This window comes from Anomaloglossus baeobatrachus, chromosome 4 (genome assembly GCF_048569485.1).
Source record: "Anomaloglossus baeobatrachus isolate aAnoBae1 chromosome 4, aAnoBae1.hap1, whole genome shotgun sequence".
Classification (NCBI taxonomy): Eukaryota; Metazoa; Chordata; class Amphibia; order Anura; family Aromobatidae; genus Anomaloglossus; species Anomaloglossus baeobatrachus.
Window position 1 is genome coordinate 502,525,467 of NC_134356.1, and position 23,537 is coordinate 502,549,003.

A 23,537-nucleotide genomic window follows, 5' to 3' on the forward strand; every position below is an offset into this window, starting at 1 on the left:
TAGAGCGGTCACCGCCTGCAGCAGAGCATCGGCTCGGTCGGGCGGTGGGGAAGTTCTGAAGAAACGAGTTGGAGGACGAGAGACGAATTCTATCCTGTACCCGTGAGACAGAATGTCCCTCACCCAACGGTCTTTGACCTGTGACAGCCAAATGCCGCCAAAGCGGGAGAGCCCGCCACCGACCGAGGATGCGGAGAGAGGAGGCTGAAAGTCATGAGGAAGCAGTCTTGGTAACGGTTCTTCCTGCTGTCTTTTTTGGGCGTGACTGCGCCCGCCAAGAATCTGAGCCTCTCTGATCCTTTTGAGTCCTCTTGGACGAGGAGAATTGGGACCTGCCTGAGCCTCGAAAGGACCGAAAACCAGACTGACCCCTCCTTTGTTGGGGCTTGTTTTGTCTGTGTTGAGGTAAGGATGAGTCCTTACCCTTGGAGTGTTTAATGATTTCATCCAAACGCTCCCCAAACAATCGGTCACGAGAAAAGGGCAAACTGGTTAAGCACTTCTTGGAAGCAGAATCTGCTTTCCATTCTCTCAACCACAGGGCTCTGCGCAAAACCACGGAGTTGGCTGACGCCACCGCCGTACGGCTCGTAGAGTCCAGGACAGCATTAATCGCGTAAGACGCGAATGCAGACATTTGAGAGGTCAATGGTGCCACCTGCGGGGCAGATGTACGTGTGACCGAGTCGACCTGTATAAGCCCAGCTGAAATAGCTTGGAGTGCCCATACGGCTGCGAAAGCAGGCGCCAACGACGCTCCAATAGCTTCATAGATGGATTTCAGCCAGAGCTCCATCTGCCTGTCAGTGGCATCTTTAAGTGCCGCTCCATCTTCTACTGCAACTAAGGATCTAGCTGCAAGCCTGGAGATTGGAGGGTCCACCTTGGGACACTGGGTCCAACCCTTGACCACGTCAGGGGGAAAAGGATAGCGTGTATCTTTAAGCCGTTTAGAAAACCGCTTCTCAGGATAAGCGTGGTGTTTCTGGATTGCATCTCTAAAGTCAGCGTGGTCCAGAAAAGTGCTTAATTTACGCTTGGGATATCTGAAATGGAATTTCTCCTGCTGTGAAGCTGCCTCCTCCTGAGTAGGAGCTGGCGGAGAAATATCTAACATCCTATTGATGGACGCTATAAGATCATTCACTATGGCGTCACCATCCGGTGTATCCAGATTGAGGGCGGACCCAGGATCAGAACCTTGATCAGTTACATCCGCCTCATCACCCATAGATCCGTCCCGCTGGGACCCTGACCAGTGAGACGAAGTTGAGGGCCCCTCATAACGAGCCCGCTTAGGTTGTCTGGGACTGTCGTCCGAGTCAGAATCGTCACCCTGGGGTGCATGTGACACCCCCGGAGCTTGGAAGTGTTCCAGCTGAGGGGGACCAGGGAGCAATGATGCCACAGTGTCCATGGTCTGAGTTACTGGTCTAGACTGCAATGTTTCAAGAATCCTTGACATGGTCATAGACAATCTGTCAGCAAAAGCTGCAAACTCCGTTCCTGTCACCTGGACAGCATTCACAGGTGGTACACCCTGGGTCACGTCCAGCAGAGGCCCCGGCTGTGCAAGTTGCACAGGGGCCGAGCACTGCACACAATGGGGTTCAGTGGAACCTGCCGGTAGAGCAGCCCCACATGCGGTACAGTCAGCATATAATGTCTGTGCCTTGGCACCCTTGCGTTTTGCGGACGACATGCTGTTGCCTCCTTGTAATCTAGGAGGGTATATAGCCAAGAATCACCAGCGACCGTACAGTACAAAGTATTTGCAACACAAAATACTCAGTATACAATCGGCACAAGTGGGGGTGAGCCCTTGAGGGCTGCTTACCGCCCGCTGAACAGCGGGTATGAGGCCGTAGAATCCCGTGTCTGGGTCTCCCCGTCTCCCCTCTGCAGCTCAGCGTGCAGGCAGGAATGGCTGCCGGCGTTCTGTGAAGAGGGGCGGACCGTGGGCGTGCCACAAACAAAGAGCGGGAAACTGCGTCCTACTGTGCCTGGTGTGAGGGCTGGAGTATGTAAAAACGACTCCAGCCCTCAGCGCTGATGCTCTGTACAGCGTCCCGCCCTCCTCCTGACTGGCAGGTGCGGAGGCGGGAACGAACGAACTAGGCCGCAAAAGCCGGGGACTGTAGTAATAAGCGCGGCCGTGATATATGCACGGCCAGCGCGACCGTTCTCCCTGAGTCTACCCACTCAGCTAAGCTGAAGTGAGGAAATGGCACAAGCGCAGCAGCGCTGTTGTCCCCGGCGCACTAACACACCCAGCAATGCTGCGGTGTGCGCGCGTATGCACGGGGACACAGAGTACCTTGACGGAGCAGGGCCATGTCCCTGACGATACTCAGCTCCATATCCAGCGGCTTCTCCAGGGGCTGCGGATGGAGCACGGTCTCTGTGCCTGGAGACCGGTAAAATCCCACTTCGCCCAGAGCCCTAATGGGGATGGGGAAGGAATCAGCATGTGGGCTCCAGCCTCCGTACCCGCAATGGGTACCTCAACCTTAACAAGCACCACCGACAAAAAGTGGGGTGAGAAGGGAGCATGCTGGGGACCCTTGTATGGGTCCTCTTTTCTTCCATCCGACATAGTCAGCAGCTGCTGCTGACTAAACAGTGGAGCTATGCGTGCGTGTCTGACCTCCTTCGCACAAAGCAAAAAACTGAAGGACCCGTGCTCCCACGGGGGGGTGTATAGCCAGAAGGGGAGGGGCCTTACACTTTTAAGTGTAGTACTTTGTGCGGCCTCCGGAGGCAGTAGCTATACACCCAATTGTCTGGGTCTCCCAATTAGGAGCGAAAAAGAAATACTATGAAAATTGTCATTGCTAGGCTGCTGTATGCGGCAAGAAAGCTAATCGCCAGGTCGTGGATTAAAAAAGACCCCCCGACCAGGGGAGAGTACATTAAAAGGGTGAAATGTATTCTTCAGCTGGAACGGGGAGTGTATGAAAGAAGGGGGAATGTTAAAATGTTTGAGAAGCTATGGTCTCCTTGGCTGCAATGCGAATAAGACGAGTGATGGACCAATAAACTGGTCTGGGACCGGGATAGCCGTCTGAGACCTCTGATGTGTGTGTTTTGTTTTATTTGTGTTACTAGTTGTTCCTCCTGCACAACGGGATGGTTGCTATACTACAGTTGAAGGGTATCCTAAGTGTGTACTAAATGGGATGTAGTATCGGGGAGAAGTGTTGCTGCCGGGGTGGGGGAGGGGGCGGGAGGGGGAGTTAAAGGGGTAATAGATGTGATAAATTTAATTTGGATGCCGATTTGTTATTCTGTTGTATGTATTCTGCTTTAATAAAAAAGTATCTGATTTAAAAAAAATAAAAAGCCCAAGGAAAATACAGTGTAGAAGAAGTGATGATGTGTGTATGCAGAAACACTACTGGACATTTCTCTAACCCCTGGTGATTGGTTCCTTATAATATAAATACAACATCATCTGTGATTTGAGAATCATACTATAACTAAGGGTGATTTCACCAGAAACAAGTCAGGTGCTATTGTAATTCTTTTTCCATGGAGTTGTTTGTATGTCATTTTTAATAGATTTTCAATAAAGAAGAAAAAACTTATTTAGCAGGACAGATGTGCTGGATAACCATCTACTCCTCTATTAATTGTGTTCTACAACTGGATGTAGCGCCCACCGAGCTTAAAAGGGTACTCCGTGGAGATAAAAAAAAAAAATATATAAAAGTATCTATCTATCTATATATATATATATATATATATTAGTACTGTCCCTTCACTTATGCACTATAAGGATTAGATGCGCAGTGCAGTTCTATGATCTTTAGTACAGTAGTAATTCAGTATGACAGGAGCTGCTCCTCACCCCTTACTTCTCCTGTCTGGGATGTTGCATCAGTGTAAAGCTCAGCTCTGTTCAGTTGCAGAGAAGAGGGAATGTGGCCGCCTGCTCCAAACTGCTAAGCTCCTTGATATCTGTCTGAATAAACCAATGCAGTGCTCTGCCTCTGCTCCCAGCCCGAGGCATGGCAGTATACAATATTTATTATCAATAGTTGTACAGCAGAGGATCACTGTGTGTATTTGCATCTTTTTGTTACCCTGACTGCTACTAGAAAGGAGCATGCCCCCGTTTCTTGAACTTATTAGACAGATATTAAAGGGGCTGCCAGCTAAAAACAGCCAGGAGCAGGTGGCCCCGCCCCTATCACATCTCTATTACCGGTCTGATTAGAGACATATCAGGAGGCTGGAAGCTAGGAACAGCCTGGAGCAGGTGGCCCCGCCCCCATTACATCTCTATTACCGGTCTGATTAGAGACATATCAGGAGGCTGGAAGCTAGGAACAGCCTGGAGCAGGTGGCCCCGCCCCCATTACATCTCTATTACCGGTCTGATTAGAGACCTATCAGGAGGCTGGAAGCTAGGAACAGCCTGGAGCAGGTGGCCCCGCCCCTATCACATCCCTATTACCGGTCTGAATAGAGACATATCAGGGGGCTGGAAGCAAGGAACAGCCTGGAGCAGGTGGCCCCGCCCCCATTACATCTCTATTACCGGTCTGATTAGAGACATATCAGGAGGCTGGAAGCTAGGAACAGCCTGGAGCAGTCGGCGCTGTCCCCGCCACACCACCTATTGCTGGTCTTAATAGAGACATATTAGGGGTCTGGCAGTTAGGAATAGTCTGGAGCAAGCGGCCACGTCCCCTGTTCAACAGCACGGAGCTTCACACTGATGTGCTACATAATATAGCGTCCCAGATGGGTGAGGAGCAGCTCCTGTCATACTGAACTATAAGTGTTCTAAATATAATAGAACTGTACTGGGCATCTAATCATTATAGTGTATAAGTGCAGGGACAGTGCAACATTTTTTGTCTCCCCGGAGTACCTCTAAGATTTCCCAGCATTGTTACTAACTTTAAGTGTGGTGAGCGGTTTCTTCTGTTTTCCTGAAAATAACAGTTCGAGATATCTCAGAAAAAAAAACAAGCACCGTTCACCACTTAACCCATGTAGCTACACACGTGCTTTCCCTTATTGGCTCCATTCAGACTTTAATATCTGTTTCGTCTTGTGTGTATCTTGCCAAAAATCCTGTTCTGCCCAAACTCCATCCACTTTGTGCCATTTTCACCCAGCTCCAATAAACGTCAAGGGTTGCAAAATTTAGGAGCAGAATCAAGTTGCGCCAATTTTTTTTTACTGTTCAAAACTTTTTATGCCAGAATACTGCCATCTCCTATCTCAGTAATGGGAAAGTATTCACTGAATACAGATTTTACCTCAGAATTGAGAATTTTGATAAAGACCGACCAATTCAGACAGAAAGAAGCAAATTTAAATGATGCTTACACTTTAACCGCTTCATGACCTTTGACATATATTTACATCACAGGTCATGTGTCCCTACCTTTGATGCGGTCTCACACACCGAGTCTGTATGTTTCCCTGCACATGACGGCTGATCTGACCAGTACTCATGTGCCTCTACACTTGTGGGTGGATCAGAGATCCGCTCGCACCTGTTAACCAATTAAATCCAGCTGTCAATCTCTTGACAGAGGGATTTAACACATGCTGGCACAGATGGTTGTCATGACAGCCAGGGGTCAGCTGATGACCCGTGTGTCATGGCAATCTCCCTGTGAATGCTGGCTGCGAGCCGGCGTTCATAGGAGATCATGATTTCGGTTATACAGAGCACAGATCAGATGCACTGTTCTGTATAGCTCAAGCGATCAGATGATTGTAGTTTCAAGTCCCCTAGTAAATGCAATAAAAAGTAAAAAAAAAGTTTTTAAAAATGTAAAAAAATAAAAAAACCCCAAAAAGTTAAAATAAAAAAAATAACATATTTGGTATTGCTGTGCTCAGAAATGTCCGAACTATCGAAATATAAAATGAACTAATCCAATTGGCTAACAGCGTAACCCCTCAAAAATTAAAAATGCCAATTTTTTGCCACCGCATCATTGCAACAAAATACACTCAAGAGGCGTTCAAAACGTCATATCTACCCAACAATGGTATCAGTAGAAACACTAGCTCAGGTCACAAAAAATAAGCCCCAACACAGCCTCACATCCTGAACAACAACAATGTTACAGTTTTTAGACAATGGCGCCAAAAGCAATTTTTTAGACTTTTGTTTACAAACCTCTGAATTTTTTTGCAACACTTAAATGAAAAGAAAACCATACGTGTTTCATATCTACATACTTCTACTGACCTGGGAAATCATACTGCCAGGTCAACTTTACCATATAGTGAACATGGCAAATAAAAACTTGGAATTTTTCCCCATTTTCCTGTACAGAATATGGTAAAATAAATGGTTTCATTCAAAAGTATAACGCCCCCCCGCTCTCCCCCCACCCAAAAAAAGCAAGCTCTCATATGGCTATATTGTCTTAAAAATAAAAGTCTTATGGCTCTTGGAAGGGTGGGGAGGGGGGGGGGGGGTGGGGGTGGAAAATTACATGGTCATAAAGAAGTTAAATTCACAGGATCAACATTTTTTTTTAGCCATAGGTCATGAGTCTGGCATTATCTATGCAAGTTGAACCCTTCCCTCCACCTCCCCCCTATATGTGCTGACGGGGACGAGCAAGGGTAGCCCCGTCCGTATACAGTCCCTCTTAATAATGGGAGTTTGACCACCATTCATTCAATGCCTAAGGCCACCTTTCGGCGGACGTCTATCATGTGCCACATTCCCTCTGTGCATTGTCCGATATAACATAACTGTTCTCTAGCACGGTCCTAGTATAATTCCAACAAGTAATCGGTATGTACACATTTCACAGTTGTGCAATACAACAAATAGGTAGCGACATTCACAAATTCCCAGATTACATTTTTATCACAGAGAGTCACCTTCTTCTACCCTCCATATAAAACTTTACAATGCGTTATCAATAGTCACAAGGAAGCTCTGGGTAATGAGCTTTTCCATGAAATGTGTAAGGGTACCTTCACACTTAGCGATGCAGCAGCGATCCGACCAGCGATCTGACCTGGTCAGGATCGCTGCTGCATCGCTACATGGTCGCTGGTGAGCTGTCAAACAGGCAGATCTCACCAGCGACCAGTGAACAGCCCCCAGCCAGCAGCGACGTGCAAGCGACGCTGCGCTTGCACGGAGCCGCCGTCTGGAAGATGCGGAGACTGGTAACTAAGGTAAACATCGGGTATGGTTACCCGATGTTTACATTAGTTACCAGCGCACACCGCTTAGCTGTGTGTGCAGGGAGCAGGGAGCCGCGCACACTGCTTAGCGCTGGCTCCTTGCTCTCCTAGCTGCTGTACACATCGGGTTAATTAACCCGATGTGTACAGCAGCTACATGTGCAGAGAGCCGGAGCCGGCAGCACAGGCAGCGTGAGAGCTGCAGAGGCTGGTAACTAAGGTAAACATTGGGTATGGTTACCCGATGTTTACATTAGTTACCAGCGCACACCGCTTAGCTGTGTGTGCAGGGAGCCGCGCACACTGAGCGCTGGCTCCTTGCTCTCCTAGCTACAGTACACATCGGGTTAATTAACCCGATGTGTAATGCAGCTACATGTGCAGAGAGCCGGAGCCGGCAGCACAGGCAGCGCGAGAGCTGCAGAGGCTGGTAACTAAGGTAAATATCGGGTAACCACCTTGGTTACCCGATGTTTATCTTGGTTACAAGCTTACCTCAGCTGTCAGACGCCGGCTCCTGCTCTCTGCTCGCTTCATTTGTCGCTCTCTCGCTGTCACACACAGCGATCTGTGTGTCACAGTGGGAGAGCGCCTTTGAAGAAAACGAACCAGGGCTGTGTGTAACGAGCAGCGATCTCGCAGCAGGGGCCAGATCGCTGCTCAGTGTCACACACAGCGAGATCGCTAATGAGGTCACTGCTGCGTCACAAAAAGCGTGACTCAGCAGCGATCTCGGCAGTGAGCTCGCTGTGTGTGAAGCACCCCTAACACAGAGTTAAACCTCTAAATCAATTGAAGTGGGTGAGCAGTAAAACGATTAGACACTAATGATAGGCGATACCTTGTAGATAGCCAGGCCTGTGGTCAGACTCTGACTAATCATTAGCAATCCAGTCCTCAAGAGCCACCGACAGTGCATGTTACATTACACAAATACACACAGGGTGAAAATAAGTATTTGATACGCTGCTGATTTTGCACATTTTCCCACCCAGAAACAAAGAGGTCTGTAATTTTTATCGTAAGTACACTTCAATTGTGGCAGACAAAATAAAAAAAACAGAAAATCACAATCTATGATTTTTAAATTATTATTTAATGCAATAAAATGCAAATTAAGTATTTGATACAATAGAAAACAGAACTTAATATTTGGTACATAAACCGTTATATTTGCAATCACAGAGGTCAGACGCTTCCTGTATTTGACTAAGTTTGCAAACACTGCAGCAGGGATTTTGTCCCACTCCTCCATACAGGTCTTCTCCAGATCTTTGAGGTTTCGGGGCTGTCACTAGTCAACATTGAGTTTCAGCTTCCTCCAAAGATTTTCTATTGGGTTCAGGTCTGGAGACTGGTTAGGCCACTCCAGGACATTGAAATGCTTCTTACATAGCCATGTCTCAGTTGCCCTGGCTGTGTGTTTTGTCATTGCCATGCTGGAAGACCCAGCCATGACCCATCTCCAATGCACTTATTGAGGGAAGGAGGTTGTTGGCCAAAACATTGCACTACATGACCCCATCCATCCTCCCTTCAATACGGCGCAGTCATCCTTTCCCTTTTGCAGAAAAGTAACGCCAAAGTTTGATGTTCCCACCCTCATGCTTCACAGTTGGAACAGTGTTCTTGGGGTTGTACTCATCCTTCTTCCTCCAAACGCAGTGAGAGGTGTTGATACCAAAAAGTTCTATTTTGGTCACATATGATCTTCTCCCATGCCTACTTTGGATGATCTAGATGGTCACTGGTGAACTTCAAATCGGTCTGGACATGTGCTGGCGCGAGCAGGGGGACCTTGCATGCCCTGCAGGATTTTAACCATGATGGCGTAGTGTGTTGCTAACAGTAACCTTTGAGACTGTGGTCCCAGCTCTCTTGAAGTCAATGACAAGGTCCTCCTGTGTTTAGTTCTGGGCTGATTATTGACCTTTCTAAGTATCATCTTTACCCAATGGGGGAAATCTTGCATGGAGCCCCAGACCAAGTAATATTGATAGTAATCTTTGTGTTTCTTCCATTTTCTAATAATTGCATCAACAGTTGCCATCTCACCAAGCTGCTTGCCTATTGTGCTGTATCCCATCAAAGCATTGTGCATTTCTACAATTTTGTTCCTGTTGTCCTTAGACAGTTCTTTGGTCTTGGCCATGGTGGACAGGTTGGAGTGTGACTGAGTGTGTTCACAACTTTCTTTTATACAGGAAATGAGTGCAGAGTAGGTGGGCTTTTTAACAGGGGGAAAAAAAACAAAATACAGGTCTTAAGTCAGAATTCTTGCTGGTTGGTAAGAGATCAAATATTTCTTTTGTGCAATAAAATGCAATTTAATAAAAAAATTGATTCTGTCTGTCACAGTTGAAGTGTACTTACAATCAAAATTACAGACCTTACCAATCTTTGTAGGTGGGAAAACTTGCAAAATCGGCAGCGCATCAAGTACTTATTTTCCCCACTGTATATTGTACATTGTCCCCAGCATCACATTTGCCAGTACATATAACCATACCGTGATGAAAACGTATAGGACAAGGACAAAAAAAATATATAAATAGATACGATATAGAAAATTTATATTAAAAAAAGAGAATTTTGTTTACTTACCGTAAATTCTTTTTCTTATAGTTCCGTATTGGGAGACCCAGACATTGGGTGTATAGCTTCTGCCTCCGGAGGACACACAAAGTACTACACTAAAAAGTGTAGCTCCTCCCTCTGAGCATATACACCCCCTGGATAACCAAATATAGGCAGTTTAGTGCAAAAGCTGAAGGAGAATAGCCACCCACAAGTAGAGATAGAGCAAGAACCCGGACGGAACAACCGGAGCCTCTGTCTACAACAACAGCCGATGATAACACGCGGAACAAGAAACTGCCAACAGGCAACAGGGAGGGTGCTGGGTCTCCCAATGCAGAACTATAAGAAAAAGAATTTACGGTAAGTAAACAAAATTCTCTTTCTCTTTATCGTTCCTATGGGAGACCCACACATTGGGATGTCTCAAAGCAGTCCATGGGTGGGAATAAACAGAAAACTGAGAAGTAGGCGAAACCTAACTTCACAAATGAGCGACAGCCGCCTGAAGGATGCGTCTGCCCAAGCTCGCATCTGCCGAAGCATGAGCATGCACTTGGTAGTGCTTCGAAAAGGCATGCAGACTAGTCCAAGTGGCAGCCTGACAGACCTGCTGAGACGTAGCCTGGTGCCTGAAAGCCCAAGAGGCACTGACAGCTCTGGTCGAGTGTGCCTTGATCCCCGGCGGGGGAGGCACTTGAGTACACTGGTAGGCATCGGAAATGGCCGACCTAATCCAACGAGCTAAGGTCGGCTTAGAAGCCGAGAGGCCCTTACGCCGACCTGTGGTCAGCACAAAAAGAGAGGTGCACCGCCTAAGAACAGCGGTGCGAGACACATAGATCCGGAGCGCCCGCACCAGATCCAGAGTATGCAACGCTTTTTCAAAGCGATGAACAGGAGCCGGACAAAAGGAAGGCAGGGAAATGTCCTGGTTAAGGTGGAAAGGAGAAACCACCTTAGGGAGAAAGTCCGGAGTCGGACGGAGAACCACCTTGTCTTGATGAAAAACCAAAAAAGGTGACTCCGAAGAGAGCGCAGCCAAATCAGAGACTCTCCTGAGGGAAGTTATGGCCACTAGAAAGACCACTTTCTGTGAAAGACGAGACAAAGAAACCTCCCTAAGATGCTCAAAGGGGGGTTTCTGCAAAGCCGTGAGGACCAGATTAAGGTCCCAGGGATCCAAAGGCCGCCGGTAAGGCGGAATGATGTGAGATGCGCCCTGCATGAAGGTGCGCACCTGAGCCAGCCGGGCGATACGCCGCTGGAACAACACTGATAGAGCCGAGACCTGTCCCTTGAGGGATAGTCCTAGCTGCAGACCGGACTGTAGAAAGGACAGGAGGGTCGGCAAGGAAAAAGGCCAAGGAGCATGGCCGGAAGAGCGACACCAGGACAGGAAAATTCTCCAGGTCCTGTGATAGATTTTGGCCGAGGAAGACTTCCGAGCCCGAGTCATAGTGGAGATGACTTCAGGAGGGATACCAGAAGTCGTCACGATCCAGGACTCAAGAGCCACGCCGTCAATCTGAGAGCCGCAGAATTCTGGCGGAAAAACGGACCTTGTGAGAGAAGGTCTGGACAGTCCGGGAGATGCCACGGCACCTCTACGGCCAGATGGAGCAGGTCTGGGTAGCAAGCTCGCCTGGGCCAGTCTGGAGCAATGAGGATGACCCAACGGCCCTCCATTTCTGATCTTGCGCAGGACTCTGGGCAAGAGAGCTAGAGGGGGAAACACGTAAGACAGACGAAACTGGGACCAATCTTGAACCAGCGCGTCCGCTGCAAAGGCCTGGGGATCGTGGGAGCGAGCCACGTAAACCGGAACCTTGTTGTTGTGCCGGGATGCTATTAGATCCACTTCCGGAGTGCCCCACTTGCGGCAGATTGACCGAAACACTGCCGGATGCAGAGCCCACTCACCGCTGTCCACGGTTTGACGGCTGAGATAATCTGCCTCCCAGTTTTCCACGCCTGGGATGTGGACTGCGGATATGGTGGACATGGAGTCCTCCGTCCACTGAAGGATGTGTTGAACCTCCAACATTGCCAGGCGGCTGCGTGTCCCGCCCTGGTCATTGATGTAGGCAACCGCTGTCGTGTTGTCTGACTGGACTAGAATGTGCTTGCCTGCCAACAGGTGGTGAAAGGCTAAGAGAGCTAGAAGCACAGCTCTGATTTCCAGCACATTGATCGAGAGGGCTGATTCGGACGGAGTCCAAGTGCCCTGCGCTCTGTGGTGGAGATATACTGCTCCCCAGCCGGATAGACTGGCATCCGTGGTGAGGATCACCCAGGACGGGGCCAGGAAGGAGCGTCCCTGAGACAGAGAGAGGGGCCAAAGCCACCACTGAAGGGAGCCCCTGGTCTATGGCGACAGAGCCACTAACCTGTGCAAGGAGGAAGTCCGCTTGTCCCAACAGCGGAGAATGTCCAGCTGCAGAGGACACAGATGGAACTGGGCAAAGGGAACCACTTCCATTGACGCCACCATCTGACCCAGCACCTGCATTAGGTGCCTGATGGAATGACGGCGGGGCCTCAGCAAAGAGCGCACCGCCAGATGGAGGGACTGCTGTTTGACTAAGGGCAGCTTCACAAGTGCCGGCAGAGTCTCGAATTGCATCCCTAGGTACGTGAACTTCTGGGTCGGAGTCAGAGTGGACTTGGGCAGATTGACAAGCCACCCGAATTGGACTAGAGTGGCGAGAGTGAGCGAGACACTCCGCTGACAGTCTGCACTGGATGAAGCCTTGACTAGAAGGTCGTCCAGGTAAGGAATCACTGCCAACCCCTGGAGGTGCAGAACCGCAACCACTGCTGCCATGACCTTGGTGAATACTCGAGGGGCCGTGGCTAACCCGAAGGGGAGAGCCACGAATTGGAAATGTTCCTCTCCGATTGCAAAACATAGCCAACGCTGGTGTGAAACTGCAATTGGCACATGCAGATAGGCATCTCTGATGTCGATGGATGCCAGGAAATCTCCTTGGGTCATTGAGGCAATGACTGATCGCAGAGACTCCATGCGAAAATGCCGCACCTGAACATGCTTGTTGAGAAGCTTGAGATCCAGGATGGGCCGGAAGGAACCGTCCTTTTTGGGGACTAGGAAGAGATTTGAGTAGAAACCTCTGAACCGTTCCCGGGCGGGAACCGGTACAATTACTCCGTTGGCCTGCAAGGATGCCACGGCCTGAGAGAAGGCGGCGGCCTTGGAGCAGGGGGGAGTGGACAGAAAAAATCTGTTTGGCGGGCTGGAAGAGAATTCTATCCTGTAGCCGTGAGAGATGATATCCCGCACCCACTGATCGGAGACGTGTTGAAACCACACGTCGCCAAAGTGGGAGAGCCTGCCACCGACCAAGGACGTTGCTGGCGCGGCCAGATAGTCAAGAGGAGGCTGCCTTAGTGGCTGCAGCTCCTGTGGTCTTCTGAGGACGCGGCTTCGTGCACCAGTTGGGTTTTTGGTCCTTGGCTGAGTTAGTGGACGAGGCCGAGGGCTTAGAGGACGACCAGTTAGAGGAACGAAAAGAACGAAACCTCGACTGGTTCCTGCCATGGACAGGTTTCCTGGTTTTAGTTTGTGGCATGGAAGTACTCTTCCCGCCAGTAGCTTCCTTAATAATTTCATCCAGTTGTTCACCGAACAGCCTGGACCCAGCAAATGGGAGCCCAGCAAGGTACTTCTTTGAAGAAGCGCCTGCCTTCCACTCTCGAAGCCACAAGATCCTGCGGATAGCGAGGGAATTAGCCGAAGCCACCGCAGTGCGGTGAGAAGCCTCCAGCATGGCAGACATGGCATAGGATGAAAAGGCTGAAGCCTGGGAAGTTAAGGCAACCATTTTGGGCATAGAGTCCCTGGTGAGGGAATGCATCGCCTCCTGAGAAGCAGAGATGGCTTTGAGAGCCCACACTGCTGCAAAAGATGGGGAGAACGAGGCCCCTGCCGCCTCATATACAGATTTGGCCAGAAGGTCAACCTGGCGGTCAGTGGAATCCTTAAGTGAGGTGCCATCAGCCACTGATACAACTGTCCAGGCTGAGAGTCTAGACACCGGAGGGTCTACCTTTGTTGAATGAGCCCACTCCTTGACCACCTCTGGTGGAAAGGGAAAACGGTCATCAGAACCACGCTTTGGGAAGCGTTTGTCAGGACAGGCCCTAGGCTTGGTCACAGTGGCCTGAAAACTGGAGTGGTTAAAGAACACACTCCTTGTTCTCTTAGGCAAGGTAAACTGGTGCTTTTCTGCCAGAGAGGGTTGCTCCTCTGATACTGGCGGATTGAGGTCCAGTACAGAATTAATGGACGCAATCAAATCACTAACATCTGCGTCACTTTCGGACAGATCAATGGGGCACATGGAGGTAGCGTCCGAGCCCCCAGTAAAGGCATCCTCCTCGTCCTGCGAGTCAGCTCGTGAATCAGAGCCACGGGACGAGGAAGGAGAGGGAGCCCTGCGTCTCCTTTTAGGAGGACGGGGTCTGGGACCAGATGAAGAATCCTCTGTGAGCTCCGCTGAGAGAGCCCTAGCAGCAGAGGCGCCCTGTGAAGGGGCTGATGCATGGTCAGCAAAGTCCGGGACAGCTGTCCCATGGAGTCGGCAAAAGACTGGGAGATTGACCTAGAGAAGGATTCTACCCAAGCCGGGGGTTCAGCCACCGGAGCCGGAGCAGCCGGAGGGACCACTGTGGGTGCGATACCAGGCTGAGGCATTGCCAGGTTAGAGCAGGCATCACAATGTGGATATGTGCTCGGTTCAGGCTGCACGAGGTTACATGCAGTGCATATTGCGTACAGCCTTGCAGCCTTGCTCCTCGTGTGAGACATGCTGCTGAAGTGGGGGCTCTGAGCCAGAATGACCCCCAGAGAGTATATAAGCAGGTCCACAACCGGAGGTTGTGGCTTACCAGACCGTTTGTGTGCCCTCCAGATCCCACAGCCCGGACCCCCAGAGAGATGCTGCAGCCAGCGCCGATCGCTGTGAGAACGCTGATAAAATGGCGCCGCAGCGAGGAGAGGGGGCGGGGCCTACTCTGAGAGCGGGATCTGGAGGGCCAAGGAGATTTACAGGGGAGGGAACATTTCCTCAGAGAGGAGTGTCCCTCCCCTGTGCCGAACGGCCGCTGGGCGTAGCCGCACTGTCCCTCTGCATGATTGACATGCAGGGGCAGTGAAATCAAAACTAGGCCACAGGCGAAGCCGGGGCCTAAATTTAACGATGCGGCCGGCACGCAGGCACCATCAGCGCGGTTCTCAGGTGAAAACCAGAGAACCGGACGGAAATGTCAGAATAGATACATAGCCCACTCTCCCCAACAATAAAGTACAAGGGACCCCCCATAAATAACGTCTCAGATACTTAGCTTGTGAGACGCAGGGTTTCAAGTCCCTGGGGATGAGTGCTCCGTCCGGCAGGATCCTGAAGGGCTGCGGATGGAGACCGGTCTCCTGCAAGGCAGGGAGAACCGTGCTGGCTCCCACTTCAAGCCAGAGCCCGAGGGATGGTGAAGGAGCGCGGCATGTAAGGCTCCAGCCCTGAAATCAACCTTAACAACACCGCCGACACAGTGGGGTGAGAAGGGACATGCCGGGAGTCCAGGCTTGGACCCGCTTTTCTTCAAACTGTTTCCAAAAATCAAAAATCAGATGAGAATGCATGTGTGGATGTATGCCTCCTGAACACAAAGCATTGAACTGGCTATATTTGGTTATCCAGGGGGTGTATATGCTCAGAGGGAGGAGCTACACTTTTTAGTGTAGTACTTTGTGTGTCCTCCGGAGGCAGAAGCTATACACCCAACCCAGGGGATGGGTGAAGGGACACGGAGACTGAGGTGGCACTGGGCGAAAGGGGCAAATTTTGACTGTTTTAATCACTGACAGCAGCACAGCTCCAATCTCAAATACAATTACTGACAAAATGGAGTAGAATCAGAGCTGATTTTTGTTTTTACATAAATACGTATTTATTGGTATAATATTGTTTTAAATATTACATAAAATATTACAACGCGTTTCAGCTAAAAATTTTAAAAAAAATAAAATAAAGATAGCCTTCTTCAGGTAACGCCAAAATGCGTTGTAATATTTTATGTAATATTTTATAGTAGCCGAATAAAATTTCTTCTGATGTAATATATTTGGGGATCAGCGCCACGTTTTTTGGATTTGAAGGATTTTTCAAGCACTTCATAATGCATTGCCATGCACCAGCATCAGTGATGCAGTGTAGTGACAGAAGCCTTTTATACCATGCTCCTGGCATGGTCTAACAGGCTTGCCATAGCTGGCTGAGCTGGAGGTTGTCATGATTACCTCAGGTTGCCATGCCAACTATTGGGCCCTTGCAATGACGTCGCAGGGGTGCTGATCAGATGGAAGAGGGAGCTTCCTCCCTCTCCTAGCCTCCTAAATGTCACAATCAATATCGATTGCAGCATATGAGAGGTTAAACAGCCCGAGGCAGAGCAGGTACCACTCCTAGCTGTGACAGATGCGTCACAGCTGTCACGTAAGCCGTGCTCCTGGTTGTGATTGCGCGGGCACTGCTCCTGTGTCCCTATATCTTTGCCATGACTTAACCATGCATTGTAGACTGGGAACCCCTTCACAAACATGATGTATGTCATAAGTCGTGGAGGGGTTAAAAAAAAAAAATAAAAAAAAAAAAAAAAAGCCACAAAGTCGAAACAAATCTTTTAGGGTATGGCCTCATGTTCAGTGTTTGCAGCAGACAAATCTGTGGCAAATAGTGATTTTGCAGAAAACAATTGCGATTTTACTTGCATTTTTTTTATTGTTTTTTTTCCCATGCATTGGAATGGGTGAAAAACACTTCAAAAACTAGATAGATAGAATTAACAGGCTGCAGATTTTAAACTGCTTCATACCTGAAAAAGAAAATAAGCAGCATGAGACTTCAGGAATCGGATTCACTTCGCTGGGACTAGAAAATGCTCACATTTTGTACCAAAACTGTGCGAAAAAACATGACAAATACACAGCAAATACGTGTGTGCAAACCCTTATTGGGTTTTACATGGAGAGGCACAAACATAGTATTGTACCATTTGTATTACAGCTGCTAAGTAAACAGAAGGCTGGGGCTACGCAGTGACCCGAGGAACAGAAATTCTTAGGCTAGTTTCACACTTGCGTTGTGCGGCATCCGTTGCATTGCGTTGTGTGACGGATGTAACGGATGCGTTGCATATAGTGGCACAACTGATGCGACGGATCCTGCAAAGCAACGGAATCCATTGTAGCTTTTTTATCAGCAATTTACTCAAATGAGTATGCGCAGTTGTGTAAAGACGGATCTGTCACAGGAATCCGTCAAATGATGGATTCCGACACCATAGGCTTCCATTATAAAAATGTCGGACGCCGACGGAATGCAGCACATTCGTTTTTTGATGCTCTGGGAAGCGAAGAAAAACGCTACATGCTGTGTTGTTTCCGCCTGGCGGATGCAACGCAGCGTCGGCCGGCGGATGCAACGCAGGACCGCAATGCGTCAACCATACAAGTCTATGGGAAGCAGCGGAATCTGTTAACGGATTGCGCCGTTTTCCAAAAGGGCGGATTGCGACTGAAGGAAAAAACGCAAGTGTGAAAGTACCCTTAGACAAGTTGTGCAACCCATCCTGTTCATGAATTGCTGTCGCTTGACTATTCACTATCTGATTTTGCTGTAGAAGAAAAAAAAAGCCCATATTGCAGATAAGTTGCAGTCAAGTGAGACTTACATTGAAATCTATAGTAAGTGAATTGCATGGAACTGAAAAGCCAATACATTTGGAAACATTTACAACTCTAACCTAAAACAGACTCCGTGAAGATTATGATATTTGTAAACTTTTTTTGATGACTGATACCCATTATGTTTGCCTGAATTATCAGCTGGATCAATCAATGCTGCGAGGGGGGGGGGGGGGGACGGCCGGACTTATAACCACAACAGACGTTCGCTTTAGTCTTCACTGGGAACCATTATACAAAATGGTCCAACATTGTTTTGCCAGCTGGTTTACTAGTCCACTGGACCTGTAACCTGCAACTCCAGAGCATTAATCAAGATATTATAAGTATCCATGTCTTCATCTCACCTCTGATCACTCCCATAATGAGAGGGTGAGGGATGGCGGATTTGATGTGCAATGACTGTTCATATAGTGCTTTAAGCTTCTTGTTGTTTTTCTGTGCTGTGTACATTTGAATTTCCAAAGCGTAGATCTCCAGTAGCTGGGTTCCCTTCTTCAGATCATCCTCTCCATCATCAGTCTACAACACAGGAGAGATATACATTTTATGTGATTGCACTAAGCTCTTTTTAGCAGTAGCTTTTCGGTTTCCCATTTAAACAAGAGAAAAAAAAAAAAGTTTAAATTGGCAACTATATACAAATGCTCCTACAGATACTGCTGTTAGAGACTTATGATAGCGCCCCCTGGTGTTCATTTGATTCCGTCTCGGACTGTTCCTCTCCAGTGCTGGCGTGGTGGTCACACATGTCCAGTAGCTCAGCCGGCAGGGGGAATCTTGCACATGATCCTGGCAGCGATTGCTGCTGGTGTGAAGGCCTTCCAGTAAGGCCCTGTACCCACGGGAGAAAATACCTGTGGATTTTACTGAGGAAAACCTGCATATTTTCTAGATTTTCCAGATAAATCCGCAGGTTTGCTCAAGTACACAGACTCCCCATGTTATCCTTTGTGATTTATTATGTGCTGTGTTTCAATGCTGCGGATTTTGCACCTGCGGAAAATGCTGCGGAATTTCCGCTGCCGCAAAGAACTGCATGTCAATTATTCCTGCGGATTGTCCTGCGGATTTCCTGCCTTTCTACTATGAAGATACAGGGGTGGAAATCCGCAGTACAAACGCACGAATTCCGCACATTTTCCGTAGGTTTTCCGAAGCAATTCCGCCTGAAATCCGCATAAATGGATAGCTGTGGCTTCCGGGGAGCTGCTGCGTGAACCTGCGGAAATACCTGCAGAAATATCCACAGGTATTTTCTCCCGTGGGCACAGGGCCTAAGAATTGGCACAATACATGTGGCTTCCTCCCAGCAGCACTTGATTCATTGGATGGATGTCCTGACACAGAATCAAAAGAACACCAGTGGGCGCCACAAGTATCTAACAGCAATATCTAGACAAGAGATCAGTCTTCAAAAGTGGTTTCAATGGAAATATGACTTTATTTTGATTAAATTAAGAAATAAAGGTAATATTTCTTCATAGGGTAACACCCAAAAGGATATTCTCAAGTTTAAAAAAGTTATCCTCTATCTGTAGGATAGCGCATAACACTATGGTTGCTGGAGGACTGACCGGAGGAAACCTTGCTAGTCCCAAAAACCAGGGCTCTTCCTGTGTGTATGGAACAGTGGCCGATCATACCGCACCATTATTAACCCCTTCACGACCCTGGACGGATCTATCCGTCCAGGATCGTGTCCCGTTAAGCCCCGCCCCCTGCCGCGGGCAGGCGGCGTGGATCGGCACACATATCAGCTGTTTTCAACAGCTGACATGTGTGCCTGCTAGCCGCGGGTGGAATCGCTTCCACCCGCGGCCATTAACCCCTTAAATCTTGCTGCCAAAGTCTGGCAGCAAGATTTAAATGCGCGCGGCCATGTTTGTTACTCACCGCCGCCCCCACCGGAAGTCACGTGTGTTATCACGTGACTATCGGTGGTTGCCATCGTAGCACAGGGTCATGTGATGACGCCTGCTGCTACGATGTTTCACTTTCATTTTCCCTCGGCCGAGAGCAGAGGGAAAACCAAAGTGACTGAATCAGCTGATTACAGCGGTATAGCTGTGATCAGCAGATAGCGATCAGCAATCGGATTGCTGATCGCTATAGCCCCCTAGGGGGACTAGTAAAATAAAAAAAAAAAGTAAAAAAAAAAGTTTTAAAAAATAAAAAAAAAAAAAAAAAAAAAACCTAAAAGTTCAAATCACCCCCCTTTCCCCCCATTAAAAATTAAAGGGTTAAAAAATAAATAAATATACACATATTTGGTATCGCCGCGTTCAGAAATGCCCGATCTATCAAAATATAAAATCAATTAATCTGATTGGTAAACGGCGTAGTCGCAAAAAAATTCCAAACGCCAAAATTACGTTTTTTGGTCGCCGCAAGTTTTACGCAAAATGCAATAACAGGCGATCAAAACGTAGCATCTGCGCAAAAATGGTACCATTATAAACGACAGCTCGAGACGCAAAAAATAAGCCATCACTGAGCCATAGATCCTTAAAAATAAGAACGCTACGTGTTTCGGAAAATGGCGCAAAACGTGCGCCACTTTTATTGGACAAACTTGTGAATTTTTTTTAACCCCTTAGATACAAGTAAACCTATACATGTTTGGTGTCTACAAAGTCGAACCGACCTGAGGCATCACATAGATACCTCAGTTTTACCATATAGTGAACACAGTGAATAAAACATCCCAAAAACTATTGTACGATCACACTTTTTTTGCAATTTTTCCGCACTTGGAATTTTTTTGCCGTTTTCCAGTACACTATATGGTAAAACTTATGGTTTCATTTAAAAGTACAACTCGTCCCGCAAAAAACAAGCCCTCATATGGCAAGATTGATGGAAAAATAAAAATATTACGCCTCTCAGAAGAAGGGGAGCAAAAAAACAAAAACGCAAAAACGGAAAGTGCCCGGGGGCTGAAGGGGTTAAAGGGAACCTGTCAGGTCCAATATGCACTCAGAACCACCAGCAGTTCTAGCTGCATATTGCTAATCCCTGCCTAACCTTCCCTGTATACACTAGTATTTCTAAAGATCTTTTATTGTATGCTAATGAGCGCAGGGACTAGTCCCCTGGGCGTTAGTTCCCCTGGCTAGTCGCCCCCATTAGCATGTTAGTACGTCCCTGTGGGTGTGCTAACATGCTAATGAATGTGCAGTGTCAGAGGATGATCTCACTCACCTCTCCGCTGCCATCGCTGTCTGGCGCTGGATTTCGGCTCAGTGCACAGGACCCTGGAGTTTGGGTCATGCGCACTATGAAGCCGGGTGTACGCGTCCTGGCTTCAAACTGAAGTAGTGCCCATGACTGAAACTCCGGGTTCATGCGCACTGAGCCGAAATCCAGCGTCAGGTGGCGATGGCAGCGGAGAGGTGAGTGAGATCATCCTCTGATACTGCACATTCATTAGCATGTTAGCACACCCACAGGGACGTACTAACATGCTAATGGAGCCGACTAGCCAGGGGAACTAACACCCAGGGGACTAGTCCATGCGCTCATTACCATACAATAAAAGATCTTTAGAAATACTTTTTCTAAAGATCTGTTTATCTTTGTTACCAGATACAAGGACAGTTAAGCAGGGATTAGCAATATGCTCCAGAACTGCTCGTGATTCTGGGTGCATATTGCACCTGACAGGTTCCCTTTAATGGGACTACCTTCAGTAGAAAAAAAAAATCCAGGCAGTACACACTATGCTATTAGTGCTCAGGTATAGGGAAGGCATCTCAAATCCATACAAAAAAAAAAAAAAGAATTATATATAAATATTATAATATACACAGATCTTACCTGTATGGATTGAAGGAGTAAGTTTTTATGTTTTTTTGTGTTAATGGGACCACCAGAGATGGCTGAGCACTGCGCTCGGCTGGTCTCTGGCGCTCCCATAAGAAGGAATGAAGTGTAGGTTTGCATAGTAAACTGCCGCTATGTGACTGGATCGATGGTTGATCAGAGTCCTGGTTCTCGAGATCAGTGGAGGCCCCAGAAGCAGGAAAGGATAGCGGATAACTTCCAAGCTTGACAACAATTGTTTAATAAAAAAAAAAAAAATAAAAAAACACAGTAATGTGACAGTAGTAAAAAATAATTACCTGACACGATTGGTGTAGCTGGCGTAAAATTTTCTGTAATTTTCCAAACTCTTCACGTTCCAAGTACAGCTTACCAAGCTGCAACAGAAAGCACCAGGTGAGTAAGAATCACAAAGCCAAGTGTGAACTGTTACCTCGCCTTTTACCTAGTACACTGGTAACTAACGCAAGGCAATCTAGTCTATTACCTTTGTGTTTGTCTTAAACCATAGCCGATCATTCTTCGCATCCTTCAGAGCTTCAAGTGTGGTTTCATAAAACTCCTGCAAAAGGTCCATCTTGGGAAAGAGCACAGAAGAAAAGAAACAAACCCACAAAATGTCAATGAAACTCTGCCATAAGCCCTAGATTCACCGCCGATATCATTATCGGGAAAATTCATCCAAGAGCGAGCTTCTGAAATGTAAGTAAAGGGTTACTGCTGCCAAGGGCAGGTTATTAAGAAACATGGCCAGAGTTCCACCATGCATCCACATGACAGTTCATTTTTACGTATAAACCTTCAGCTATTGTGTAGCGATATCGGAATCAAATGAATACAAAAGAAAAACAAGGAGCCATTATTAGTGCAGAGGTTCTGAGCACATAGCATCATATATTGCGGAACAGACATCACAGCCGGCAGGTTTTTAATTTAGCGGTGCCCCACTGCCGGGAGAAAATGAACGTTATTCTTCAGGCAGATTCTGGCTTTCAGCCACAGGACTATGGATGGTGAGTTTTCATTCACCGCTCAGTGCACAGTGAACAGCGGCTGTAACCGTGCCCCAGCACCGAGTGACCGCCGGATCAGAGTTGCGCAGTTACAGCCGCTGCTCCCTATGCACAGAGCGGTGACAAACTGGGCCAGTCGGGTCATTTCCTCCCGGCAGTGGGGCTCTCAGTGCTGTGGCCGCACGCCATCATCCTGGAGATTCCCCCCCATAGCTGCACGTTTTTTATACATGAGAGTTTACCATTAACAAATCACTAGACTAAAAATCGGACTAATGACTGCATTACGTACAAGAACAAACATTTGCAATGCGCAAAGTAGTAAATAAAAAGGTATTCCAGTAATAAACCACCTACTCATTAAATAGGTGAGACCTGGTAGATTGGTGGGAGTCTGACATCAATGGAGGTGTCATGTCCTATGGTCAATGAAGCTGCAGTCATGCATTAAGGCCCTGTGCACACACTGCGTTTTTACCGCAGAAATTTCTTGAGAAAGAAGGGAATTTTGTTACTTACCGTAAATTCCTTTTCTTCTAGCTCCTATTGGGAGACCCAGACGATTGGGTGTATAGTACTGCCTCCGGAGGCCACACAAAGCATTACACTAAAAAGTGTAAGGCCCCTCCCCTTCTGGCTATACACCCCCAGTGGGATCACTGGCTCACCAGTTTTAGTGCAAAAGCAAGAAGGAGGAAAGCCAATAACTGGTTTAAACAAATTCACTCCGAAGTAACATCGGAGAACTGAAAACCATTCAACATGAACAACATGTGTACCCGAAAAACAACCAAAAATCCAGAAGGACAACAGGGCGGGTGCTGGGTCTCCCAATAGGAGCTAGAAGAAAAGGAATTTACGGTAAGTAACAAAATTCCCTTCTTCTTCAGCGCTCCATTGGGAGACCCAGACGATTGGGACGTCCAAAAGCTGTCCCTGGGTGGGTAAAGAAATACCTCATGTTAGAGCTGCAATGACAGCCCTCCCCTACGGGGAGGCAACTGCCGCCTGCAGGACTCTTCTACCTAGGCTGGCGTCCGCCGAAGCATAGGTATGCACCTGATAATGTTTGGTGAAAGTGTGCAGACTCGACCAGGTAGCTGCCTGGCACACCTGTTGAGCCGTAGCCTGGTGTCGTAATGCCCAGGACGCACCCACGGCTCTGGTAGAATGGGCCT

At 48.0% G+C, this 23,537-nt stretch overlaps 1 protein-coding gene across 2 annotated transcripts in view; it reads right to left on the reverse strand.

Annotated features, from left to right (window-relative positions):
* COPS2 (COP9 signalosome subunit 2) overlaps nt 1–23,537 on the reverse strand; it is a 113,522-nt gene that overhangs the window by 47,947 nt on the left and 42,038 nt on the right. The window contains exons 5-7 of one of the 2 annotated variants that reach the window (XM_075342753.1): nt 21,834–21,908; nt 21,646–21,723; nt 17,869–18,043 (exon numbers count right to left, since the gene is read on the reverse strand). In XM_075342753.1, the coding sequence (XP_075198868.1) occupies nt 17,869–18,043; nt 21,646–21,723; nt 21,834–21,908 (328 nt within the window). Of the gene's footprint in view, nt 1–17,868; nt 18,044–21,645; nt 21,724–21,833; nt 21,924–23,537 lie in introns of both variants that reach the window. The other variant, XM_075342752.1, reaches the window with a different exon arrangement.